Source organism: Conger conger, chromosome 6 (genome assembly GCF_963514075.1).
Source record: "Conger conger chromosome 6, fConCon1.1, whole genome shotgun sequence".
Lineage (NCBI taxonomy): Eukaryota > Metazoa > Chordata > Actinopteri > Anguilliformes > Congridae > Conger > Conger conger.
Genome location: NC_083765.1, coordinates 37,828,528 through 37,841,027, shown reverse-complemented (window position 1 = coordinate 37,841,027; position 12,500 = coordinate 37,828,528). Strand labels below are relative to the sequence as shown.

Here is a 12,500-nt window from a genome sequence, read left to right as displayed (position 1 = left end):
TGAGCCATTTGTCTGGCTCTTAATGACTTTGTTAGGCATTTGAGATTGATGCGCTGCCTGGACAGCGTATTCAACTGAAATTCCCTCATAAGTGTCTTTGCCTGTCAGCATATCTGTACTCTAATTATATTCATTATAATTAATGACCTCTGTGTCACCCTGAACAGCACCCACAGGTCTACCTGGGGTCTCAACTTTCTGAATGTGCAGTGTGTGTGTGTGTGTGTGTGTGTGTGTGTGTGTGTGTGTGTGTGCGCGTGTGTGTGCATGTGTGTGTATGTATAAACGTGTATGCGTCAGTGTGTGTTCGTTCATGAATATGTCTACCAGTACTCATGCAAGAGCTAATGAGCCTTGTCATCTTCACAACTATGCTGAAACCAGTGTATTCTGGGTATTGTAGTCTTACACATTCATTATCCGTTGGTCTGGTCCCAATGAGATCTCTGTTTCATACCTGTCAGGTGCCAGGGGGAGTGTCCAGTTGGCAGCTATGGCCCGCAGTGCGCAAAAAAATGTGACTGCCAGAACGGCGCGACATGTTACCACGTCAACGGGGCCTGCGTGTGTGACACAGGCTTCAAAGGTCCCAACTGCCAGGACCGGTTCTGCCCAAATGGGCTGTATGGCCTCATCTGTGATAAATACTGCCCCTGTAATGCCAGCAACACCCTCAGGTACTGCAACAATCACGTTCTGCAGCACTCATGAACATTACCCTACTCTCCCAATCCGAAGTACTATGCTATCCCAAACCCTACACCAGCGGTCCTCACTCCTGGTCTGGGAGAACAGCAGGGTGTGCTGGTTTTTGTTTTTGCCTTAATATCAGCAATCAATTCAGACTCAAGAAAGCAGGTGAGGCGATTTAACTGTGTAATTACCTGCTTTATGTGATAGATTAAGTGCTGAATAACAACAAAAGCGAGCAAGCGAGCAGGAGTGAGGACCGCTGAACTACGCCAACACTGAGCTACAACAACACACCAGGTTACACCTACACTCATTCAGTTGATCCTGTTACCCTGTCTCCTGTGCTCCCAGCTGCCACCCCCTGTCAGGCGAGTGCACCTGTACAGCAGGCTGGGCGGGGCTCTACTGCAACGACACCTGCCCTTCTGGTTACTACGGCGACAGCTGCAGCCAGCCCTGCAATTGCGCCAACAGGGCGGACTGCGACACCTTCACCGGAGCCTGCATCTGCGCCCCGGGGTTCATGGTCAGTTTCCCCTGCGCGCGCTCGGACCGGACGGTCAGCATTACAAACTATAGGCAGAGAGGTGGTGGCTAGTTGTCATGGCATTTTTGATCTGATGTCATCAAGTGTCATCAACAAGGAAGAGGAACTGTGCTCGACTCAAATTTCAATTGTCAATATTGGCGCGAAGCACCCTTATATTTATTGCAGCTAACAAACAAACGTGTTTCCGCAACACTGATGAAGGCTTACTGCCGAAATGTGTTCATTTGTTTGTTTGCTGCAATAAATATATCTTGTGTCATCAAGCCATTGCAGTGATATCTCAGCAATGGTTCATTTGTCATCCCTACTGGGGATCACTTGACAATATGACCTCTTTCTAAAAAAAAAAATCAGATTGTCACATCCTTGTTTCTGCTATTATCTCTCAAGTGCTTATTCACCTGTATCTTTGACTTTGCTAATCCCCGCGCCGTTAATGAGATCACGAACGCTCTAACCTGAATTATCCTTTCTCTCTCAATTAAATCACGACGGCTTCAGCGTTTATTAAACCACTCAGTTAAGGAGACGCACTTTGTATTTAAATTAGGTCACACGGAACAAATCGATTTTCAACAGTAAAGTAATTAAAGGTTTGAACTTAAAAAATAGACAAATAATTGAAGTGAAATTATTTTATTATTTTTTTCCACGAAGAAACACCAACACGGAGTTTTGGGCAGGCCTTTCTGAATGAACTGTTTTTGTTCCTCTTGAGTAAAAGGTTTAAACTTCAGACAAGATCAGGTTAATGCCGGCCTCTTCTTCTTCCGACATTCCGACATGTTTTCTTCATAAAGCCGTAAACTCACACGGGATTTTCGCGTCTTCGCTCGGAAATGTCTCGATAAAGGTTATGTACACTCCGCGACTTATTAGTGGCAAAAGTAAATGGCAGTGGATGCAATATACAATCTCTGGAAATTATTCCTTTGCTTTGGGAAAGCAGTGGAGTGTGAAAGATGGAGGGGACGGTGAATTGCTTCATTGCTGCAGGTGTAATTGATGTCTCCTGTTACGGCATAAGCCCTGTACTACGACACAAATCACTTTGTGCAAACGATTGTAAGTAGACTGGGGTCACTGATTTGAGGCTTCTGCAGCCGATAGCCATGAATTTTGCGCTCAAACTTCTAAGCAGGCACTCCTGTGTAGCAAGTGTGATTTACTGTATGGCATTTATGCCCTTGCATTGTTTGTAAGCTTTCTGTTGTGTTTTGTATTGTATTTTTCTATTGGGCTTTTTGGTGGATAGGTTGCTGGTTATTATTTTGAGAAATGCGTATTTCTCATTTTTCTCAGAAGGCCACCCTGTGAGAGTTATTGTTATTTATTATGTAGACCTGTACACCAGCTTTTTAATGCAAAATTTAATCAGCCAATCATGTGGCAGCAACTACGTGCTTAGAAGCATGCAGACATGGTCAAGAGGTTCGGCTGTTGTTCAGACTAAATGGGGAAGAAATATAATCTAAGTGACTTTGACCGTGGAATGATGGTTGGTGCCAGACAGGGTGATTTGAGTATCTCAGAAACTGCTGATCTCCTGTGATTTTCACACACAACAGTCTCTAGAGTTTGCAGAGAATGGTGCGGAAAACCAAAAAAATCCAGTGAGCAGTTCTGCAGACAGAAACGCTTTGTTAATGAGGGAGGTCAGAGGAGAAGGGCCAGACTGGTCGAAACTGACAGGAAGGTGACAGTAACGCAAATAATCACTGATAGGGAAAAATGCCCTTTTTAACATTTCACAGGTGAGCATTGTCTGATGAAACAGATCCCATTAAAAACAATAATAGCTATAATAACTTTCATATTTATTTACAAAGAAATAACAGAAAGTGAGAAAGCTTACCGCCTTTCTGATTTGAATCAAACACAGTAACTCTTATACTTTTCCAGAAGTGGGGGCTTTACCAAAACAAAAAGGCATGAAGCTGGCCGTGAACATTTATCAGTATTTTGTCTTCTGAATACCCCTTGTTGACCTTGCTGTAAGACCAGAATGTGCTAGCTGAGAAGCAGAGACATTAAGGTCAAAGGCTGTTTGTCTGCTGGGAGAGAGACAGAGAAAGACTCCTAGTAAGCACTTAATTCAGAAAGTCGTCTAATAGTAATAAGGATTAACACTAAAAGGTTATTTGTAATCATGTGATTGTCTTTATGTTAACACACATTGTCAATTAAGATACAATTAAGAATCAATTAAGACAATTACCCTTACACCACACATTTCAACAGTGGTATGGAGAAGAGCATCTCTGAACACACAATGCATGTAGATAGGCTACCAGCACCACACCAGCAGCAGAAGACCAATATGTCTAAAAAAGAAGTATAATAAATACCTAATAAAGTGCTCACTGAGTGCATATGTAATTGATAGCCATTGTCTGAAAATGAGCCATTTAGCCCAATTAGCCAATTTGATTTGTTTTTACTGTGATTGTCTATTTCGGATCATAATACTGACATGTTGTATTTCCATTGTGTAATTTTGACTTTCACATTGTAATCTGGAGGGCGTATGCATGTTGCACACCGGACTATGTAGACACACCTGCCTATGTAGACACATTATTACCTTAATATTGCGTCCTTAGAATAACAATGAAACTGTGACACGACTTAAGACCAGCACTTGGTTGGTCAGGGCACAAATGCTACAATTACCATGACAACACTTCATTTTAAGACCAGCCCACCCACATGGGCACAAGGTAATTTGCTATTTTCACAGCGTGGGGACTGGATGGGAAAATGACATCTGTGTAGGTCTCAAACTAGCCATGACACTTGTAGGCAGTCCAAGAGTATACTTTAGAGCCCAGAAACAAGGTGCAAACAAATACTGTATCTTATAGTGTGATAAACTTTCAGCTAAAAATATAAAATTTCTATGTAAGAGCATACACTTGATATTGAATTTCTTCGGTATTACTTTTTAATTAAGACACTGAATGGAAAATGCGACTCAAAACCCCCGGAAATGCGCATGGATAATGGTAAACAGGGCACATTACAGTCGATGGCTTTGTCGAAAAAGCAGCTGGCTGGCACTAAGGTGGAGTACCTGGAAGATAAGGTGAAATTGAGTAATGTCGCTGTTATGTATCACCAGAAATATGTAACTGCCCACTCTCATTTTCTGCTGTTGTCTAAGGTCCAGTGTGATGCAAAAGGGTGAAACACCAGCAGTGTGTGTGTGTGTGTGTGTGTGTGGGTGGGTGTTTGTCTTGAACCCTGAGCCCTTGGGACCCAAGAGACTGAGTGCCAAACCTTCCCACGATGCCAGCCGCTCGTCTGTACTTGTACTCGGAGGAGAGAGAAAAAGAGAGAGGCAAAGTTCTCAGAACCCGATGGGGCACGCGAGAAAAAAATCACTGAAAATAGCTTGGCTAATTGGACAAGGAATGCAGTTTGTTTCTTGGAAAGGAGACTGAGTGATAAAGTGTGTTTTTTAAGCGCACCATAGACCGCTGTGATCAATACTGGGTCTCGGAGGCACCCCTGTGGTGGCCTTGATTTTGTTGTTGGTGTATAACAGTGATTAGAGTACAGGGGGCTGAAGCATTTCCTGTCACCTCTGAAGACTCGCTGTGTCTTGATTGACACGGTGACTTTTTTGTGTCAATTTTTCCTTTTTTTATCATCTTTTTTTGTGGTGGGGGGGCGCCTCTGCCGAGACCTCGTTTGTAACATTCGGAGTAGCAATCATATCTTTCTCTTTAGCGCTTTTTTTTTTTTTTATCAGGCTTCATGAATATTAAATGCCTGGTTCAACAGCAGAGGCAATTAAAAAACGTAGCGGTGTAGGATGTGTGGCGGATGTTTAATTAGCGGATTCTGTTTGCATATCTGTAGGAGAGGGCCTGATCAATGTTCTGTCAGAGGGAGAGACCACTCCTATCTAATTAATCTGGCTCCGAGTTGTAGCGGGAGCGAAACAAGAAGAGGACAGGTGGATTTTTCAGCCGTATCCCTCACCTGGCTCCTCCCCCCCCCAACAGGAGTGGCTCAGACCGGATTTCATTGGCTGTCCTTTCACCCCCGCCGACTGGCTCCACCGCCCCTATGGCGGGTGTGGCCTGGACTGGATGTAGTTCATTCAATCTTGGCCCTGCCCCCCTGGCTCCACCTGAACCCCCGTGATCTCAGTTGGGCATGGCCCAGACCTCGTGTAATAGGTACAAATGCTCATGTGGAGAAGACATCTGTGCCTCATATAATGAGGATTTCATCAAAGTGGCTTTACCCTTTCTTCACTGTTTCCTCTGCTCAGATGTTTTTGCAGGCCCCTCCATGTTTATTAATTTTATGCGACGTCCTCACGCAGAGGTCACTTACCGCACCTGCATTCTTATTAGTTTGCATTAGTCCAGCTGGAGATGCAAATTTTTTGCTTTCACTTCCACTTAATTTAACGAGTGTATTCTGCGCACGATATATGGGGTTTAATATAAATGCTACCAGGTTTAGCCGAGGCTAACTTTCTTCCGTCTAAAGTCATACAGTGATGTGGAAAAGAAAGCACATCTTTCAGTTCTACGGGTTTACATATTAGGATATAACTAACCCTCATTTTGTCATTTCCAGGTCCTAACAGTAGATGCATCTAACCTCATGCGGCTCATAACACAGAAATTTGACTTTATCATTATTTATTCAACCAAAAATGTCAACAACCTTGTGTGGGAAAAGGTGCACCATTACTACTTAAATGTCATTTAGGAATGTAATTAGAACATGGTGCTGCTAATGAAGTGCAAAAAGCCACAGGACCTGGACGCCTCACAATCATTGAGTCCACCATGAATTCCTCTCTATACCAGCGTATTCTTGAGGAAAATGTAAGCCTGTCAAACTGCTAATGCTTGGCCGGAAGAATGTAATGGGAAAATGAGCCTCATGCACAACATTTTTCATATTCTTATCATAAATTTAGCTTACTTTTTGCCACGTGTGCCATGACAGATTCATCAAGCACACCTAACTTCAGACAACCGTCCTAAATGAAGATGTCCATTATAACACAATATATATGGTACTAGGTTGGTTCCATGACATAGATGGCCAAAGGTATTAACAGGAATAAGGAATAACATCTACCCCGTAGTCAGTACCTGATTGGGTTGTCTGCGGTTCATTGGGTTTTAGAAAAACATAACACAGTATGGTGGACCTTGATGACTCAACAATATGGTGGACCTTTCTTTTATTCCTCCTAAACAGTCCGTTAAAATATCCCATCCGAGGTTCCCTGCAGGCTCTCCATTGGAAATGAATGGAATGCGTTTAAAAAATTATAATATTTACAGTTTTTTCATAGGACGTTTTCACATTAATGATGTAAAATCCGGTATGTATTATTTGCCTCATCAGGTTAGATTTGTGTACTGTTAGAACCTGGTGAGGTCTAGATGAGGGTTAGTTCTAACATGTAAAAGCATATAATTGAGAGAGGGTGTAGTCCCCTTTTCACATCACTGTGCCTTTACAGCACAATGACTGGATATGAATACAAATACTGAAAGTAAACGCAAATAACATCTAACAAAAAACAACAGACAATACTTTCACAAGACCGTGCCATAAATTGCATTACTCTAGCAAAACAGATTTGGCTTGATTGCCTTGAGGGTGAAATTGAAATGTCCTACCAAACCTGCAGGTGATGAGTGTGTGTGTGTGTGTGTGTGTGTGCATGTGTGTGTGTGTGTGTGAATGCTTTGGTTCTGTCATCACCCTCTGCAAAAACCAAGTGCAGTTATTTTTATTTTGACACTTAATTTCTTATTTCTTTGACTTTTTTGCTAAAAAAATTAAAAATATTGTCAATGAGGTAAGACAGTTTGACTGTATTTCATGATTTGTCAATGGAATAAGAAAATGTCACTTGTCAAGCACATCTCTTCTCAAAATGAGCTAATGGAATGAGAAATTTTCACTTGTCAAGCGAACATTAACTTAAAACAAATATTTTCTACTTATAAAAAACTTATATATAAAAAAAAGACTGAAATGCTTGTTAAGACTCACATTTTTGTAGTGCTCATTTTTTGGAACAGGGGAACAGACAGAAGCAATTTGTGGCAGTCCTACAAAAAGTTTAATATCTATTTGCGGCTGCGGAGGAGGCGTTCTGTTTATTTTTCCCGTTTAAAACAAGACCCCATGCAGGGTTTTTATGAGGGAGGTGTCTCTCGTTCGCCCTCTCTTCCGCTCTCTAAAACGGTACAGAGTGCAGCTCCGCACGCTGGCGTAAAAACTGGAGAGCTGAGTTAGCGGCTTTATTTCATTCTGACAGCGGGGAGAGAATCGCCGGCGTTAGCGCTCAGAGGACCCTGATTCTGATCAGAACAAAGGGGACCGCCGCTGACTGATGAAATTTTCATTCGCGAAGGCGCCTTTTATGTGGGTATGTGGGCGAGTGTGGGAGTGGGGTGGGGGTGGTACCGGGAAGCAGAAGCAGAAAGAAGACTCGCTCTGAGATGCAAGGTGTAGCCATCCCCCAAAGTCCTAGAGCACAATTCCCCCCCCTTTTTTTAAGGCAGCAGAGAAGTGGTAATGAAGCCATCAGGGCTCAGCATTGACCCCCCAACTCTGGGGAGCAGAGGCGTGCAGGAGGAAAGGGGGGGGGGGGGGGGGGGGCGGAGAGCAGCAGGTGAGCATATGGAATTTTCCGGAATCCTTATGGTGAACCTGGACTTGGGGAGCTGTCACTCAAAGGTTGCCTGAGATAGATACAGGCAATAGCATGTGGATAACTAGAATGAGCACCATAATTCATTGGTCAGTGACACAGTGCTATTTTGGTTCTGACTCACTTGGAAAGGATACAATGACAATGAGGTTGAAGCGCAGACTGTCATCTTTAATTTTAGGCTATATTCATCCATAGTGGATAAACCATTTAGAAATGGTTAGCACAGCACCTTTTGTACACGGTCCCCCTATTTTAAGGTACTACAAGTATTTGTTGAATTGGCTTCACAGATGTGTTTTGTTAGGCAGGTGGATTCATCTGTGTCCTTGGTGAATGCAGAAGAGAGCTGTTGGTGTCTATTCTTGATTCTACACATTGAAATTGTTGTTGGGGTGTGACAACATGAGGAAAACTGCAGTGTCGATGCAAATTAAGCTGACATTAATTTAATGATCAGAATGAAAATCAATTGATCAGAAACATTGCAAAAACCCAGTGCATGCTCAAGTTAACAGTTTGGCTCATTATTAACAAGAAATAAACAACTGGTGAACTCAATTAGGTCAAAAGACCCAGTAGACCGAGGAAGACCACTGACCGAAGAATACTTTATGGTGAAGAAAATCCCCCTGACAACAGCCCAACAGATTAAAAACACTCTCCTTGATGCAGATGTAGATGTGTCTAAGTCTACCATATGTAGAAGACTACAACAGCAGGACTACAGAAGGTACACTACAAGATGCAAACCACTGATAAGCCAGGAACGAAAGGCAAGATTACAGTTACAGTTACAAAAGCACCTAAAAGAGCCTCAAGAGTTCTGGAACTAAGTCTTGTGTACAGTTGATACAAAGATCTATTTGTACCAAGTGATTGAAAGAGGAAAGTGTTGGGGAAAAAATGAAATGCCCATAATCACCCAGGCAAAAATTCCAAGCAGGAACTGAAGATACCCAGCATCTGGTGATGTCTATGTATCCCAGACTTCAAGCAGTTATTGCATGCAAATTATATGCAACCAAATATTAAAAGTCCATTAAGTAGAGTGCATTTCTCTTGACACCTTCGCACTAGTGCCTGTGAAGTTGTCTGGGTAAGGAGCTTCATAGGCACAGTCGATGTTTTGCTCATCCCAAACAATTAGAGGTGCGGACAGAGAGTGAGTGCAGTGTGTGCCATAGTGTGGGTGAGCTTTGTCTTTGGAAGATGGGTGTAATATGGGTGTGCTGTGTTAAGGAGCGGTGTGATAGAGATCTGTACAGAGAGAGGAATAGTCACTTCCATTTCCAGAGTGTGCCACTTCCATAGTACCACTCCCACGCAGTCTGACTCTCTCACACACGCACACACACACACACACACACACACCAAACACACTAAGACAAAGTCACTCTTTAAGGTACCAAATGCATTCATACAAACCCTCAGATAGAATCCCATACAGAAGGACAGACACACACATATGCACGCACACACACAAACACGCACGTACCCGCACACACGTGCATACAGACACACACATACAGGCTGACACAGAATTTTAGCTTCAGCAGTCAAATCTCCAAGGAAATCACATAAAGGGAATGACAGAAAAATATTTAAAGTGCCAGATAAGATACACAGGTAACAAGCACTTTCCTATGAGACCTGCAAACTGTGTGTTCATGAATTTAAATGATACATAATTGTAATCCATAATTAAACAGTGATGTAATTATTGTCTGACTCAAAGATTCCCTGCTCGACTCTTGGACAGGGAGAACACTGCTCTCTGATTTGCCCTCCGGGATTATACGGGACAAACTGCTCCAGCACTTGCGTCTGCCAGAATGACATTGGGTGCTCCCCAAACGATGGATCCTGCATCTGCAGAGAAGGTAAGCCCCGTCCCAACGCCAAGCTTCCGGCCTCCGTCTTAGAGTTAAGCTTCATACGAAGTCGAACTCAGCCAAAATCAAACTGCAGCCAAACACGGTGCCGCATACAAACGAGTGTAAACGTACACTCACTGCGCCGACACACTGTTTGTTTAGCGGCACTCCATGCCAATGGGGAGCACAGCCTATTCTGCGGTTGTAATAACCACTGGAAACATGGCAGTCACAACGTTTCCTTCACATTTTAATTTTTCAGTGTTTATTTATAGATATATGGTCTGCTTGGTTTGACTTAAGGTGTTCAAAAACATTCTATTGTTTAACTTTGAATGCCATATATGCTGGTATGTTTTGTATTCTGTAGGCTATGATATAATAAGAAAACATTTGTTGCACCAAGCCCAGAAGACAATGGCTGCGATAAAGGACCAGGAAGGTTAGCATATGGACCGTGATTACTTAAAGGTCGCTGTAGTTTATTTAGTGCATGCAAAAAACTTTCGACACGTATCCATTGCGACACACACACACACGCACACACACACTCACACACACCCCTTCCCCCCAGTCTCAACACCAGCTGTCGACCATGCTTTCTTAAAATAAGCCTGCTTAATGATGTAGATCTTCTGGCTTTTAAGGCTGGGTCTGTCAAGCAGATCATGCTGGTTTGGCGTGGTTGTTTTTCAGGAGTGTGAAAATGCCTTTGTTATGACCGCTGTGGCCAAGGGATCCCAGTAACAGAAACGCAGTCACAGGGGTGTAGCGGGGGCGTGTTGTGTACCAATGTGCGAAATGCGCTTTCCCCTTCATTAGAATCCGGTTTTTAATCAAAAACCACATTCATAATTAAAGCCTACTGAAATCTCAACGCTATTGTCGATTACCATGGACTCAACTCCAGTGGAAAAAAAACTGCAGCTGAAAACATTTTGTTTTTTTCTTTTAACTTTTTGACTTTTTTATTGATTTAGTGGAAAAGAACTGCTGCCTTATGTGGAGGAGACTAGAGTTCAGTGTCAGAGCAGGGACTTAAGACAGTTAGGATTGATGGTGCTATCATTATTTTACCTTTTTTACATATGCTGGAATATCAAATGGTATAAATAAATCTCTACCAGCAGATTTTGTCCTTGATCATCAGTATGGCTGTCCGTGTTTACACTTTGGAACAGTTTCTGTGCCGTACTCTGCAAGTGATGGAGTAGCGATGTTTATGGGTGTTATCTCTTATGAAGCAGTAGGTTACTGACCGTGCTCACTCTCTAACCTAGATCATTGACCATGTTCACTCTCTGTACCCCAGGTTATTGACCATGTTCACTCTCTCTCCTCCAGATTATTGACCGTGTTCTCTCTATGTACCCCAGGTTATTGACCATGTTCTCTCTCTCTCCTCCAGATTATTGACCGTGTTCTCTCTGTGTACCCCAGGTTATTGACCATGTTCTCTCTCTCTCCTCCAGATTATTGACCGTGTTCTCTCTGTGTACCCCAGGTTATTGACCATGTTCTCTCTCTCTCCTCCAGATTATTGACCGTGTTCTCTCTGTGTACTCCAGGTTATTGACCGTGTTCTCTCTCTCTACTCCAGATTATTGACCTTGTTCTCTCTCTCTACTCCAGATTATTGACCTTGTTCTCTCTCTCTCCTCCAGATTATTGACCGTGTTCTCTCTGTGTACCCCAGGTTATTGACCATGTTCTCTCTCTCTCCTCCAGATTATTGACCGTGTTCTCTCTGTGTACCCCAGGTTATTGACCGTGTTCTCTCTGTGTACTCCAGGTTATTGACCTTGTTCTCTCTCTCTCCTCCAGATTATTGACCGTGTTCTCTCTGTGTACTCCAGGTTATTGACCGTGTTCTCTCTCTCTACTCCAGATTATTGACCTTGTTCTCTCTCTCTACTCCAGATTATTGACCTTGTTCTCTCTCTCTCCTCCAGATTATTGACGAGTTCTCTCTCTGTACCCCCGGTTATTGACCGTGTTCTCTCTGTGTACTCCAGGTTATTGACCGTGTTCTCTCTCTCTACTCCAGATTATTGACCCTGTTCTGTCTCCGTAGCCCTGGTTATTGACCGTGTTCTGTCTTCGTAGCCCTGGTTATTGACCGTGTTCTGTCTCTGTACCCCAGGTTATTGACCGTGTTCTCTCTCTCTACTCCAGATTATTGACCGTGTTCTGTCTCCGTAGCCCTGGTTATTGACCGTGTTCTGTCTCCATAGCCCTGGTTATTGACCGTGTTCTGTCTCTGTACCCCAGGTTATTGACTGTGTTCTCTCTGTGTACTCCAGGTTATTGACCGTGTTCTCTCTCTCTACTCCAGATTATTGACCATGTTCTGTCTCCGTAGCCCTGGTTATTGACCGTGTTCTGTCTCCGTAGCCCTGGTTATTAACCGTGTTCTGTCTCCGTAGCCCTGGTTATTGACCGTGTTTGTTGTGGCTGTGCCCCAGGCTGGCAGGGTGTGGACTGCAGCGTGCCATGCTCCAGTGGATTTTGGGGTTTGGGGTGTAACCAGTCCTGTGCCTGTGCCAACGAGGCAGCCTGTGACCCCGTGGACGGGTCCTGCACCTGCTCCTCTGGGTGGAGGGGTGAACTCTGTGACGCCTCCTGTCCTGTGAGTCCTCTGACTGTCTGACCTCTCAACGTTTACCCCCTCTTTCCT

General features: G+C 43.5%; 1 protein-coding gene across 1 annotated transcript in view; it reads left to right on the top strand.

Moving 5' to 3' along the window:
* LOC133131546 (multiple epidermal growth factor-like domains protein 11) overlaps window positions 1–12,500 on the top strand; it is a 116,136-nt gene that overhangs the window by 78,677 nt on the left and 24,959 nt on the right. Inside the window, exons 9-12 of the mRNA XM_061246921.1 lie at window positions 465–677; window positions 1,045–1,219; window positions 9,709–9,829; window positions 12,289–12,452. Of these exons, the coding sequence (XP_061102905.1) occupies window positions 465–677; window positions 1,045–1,219; window positions 9,709–9,829; window positions 12,289–12,452 (673 nt within the window). The remainder of the gene's footprint in view (window positions 1–464; window positions 678–1,044; window positions 1,220–9,708; window positions 9,830–12,288; window positions 12,453–12,500) is intronic.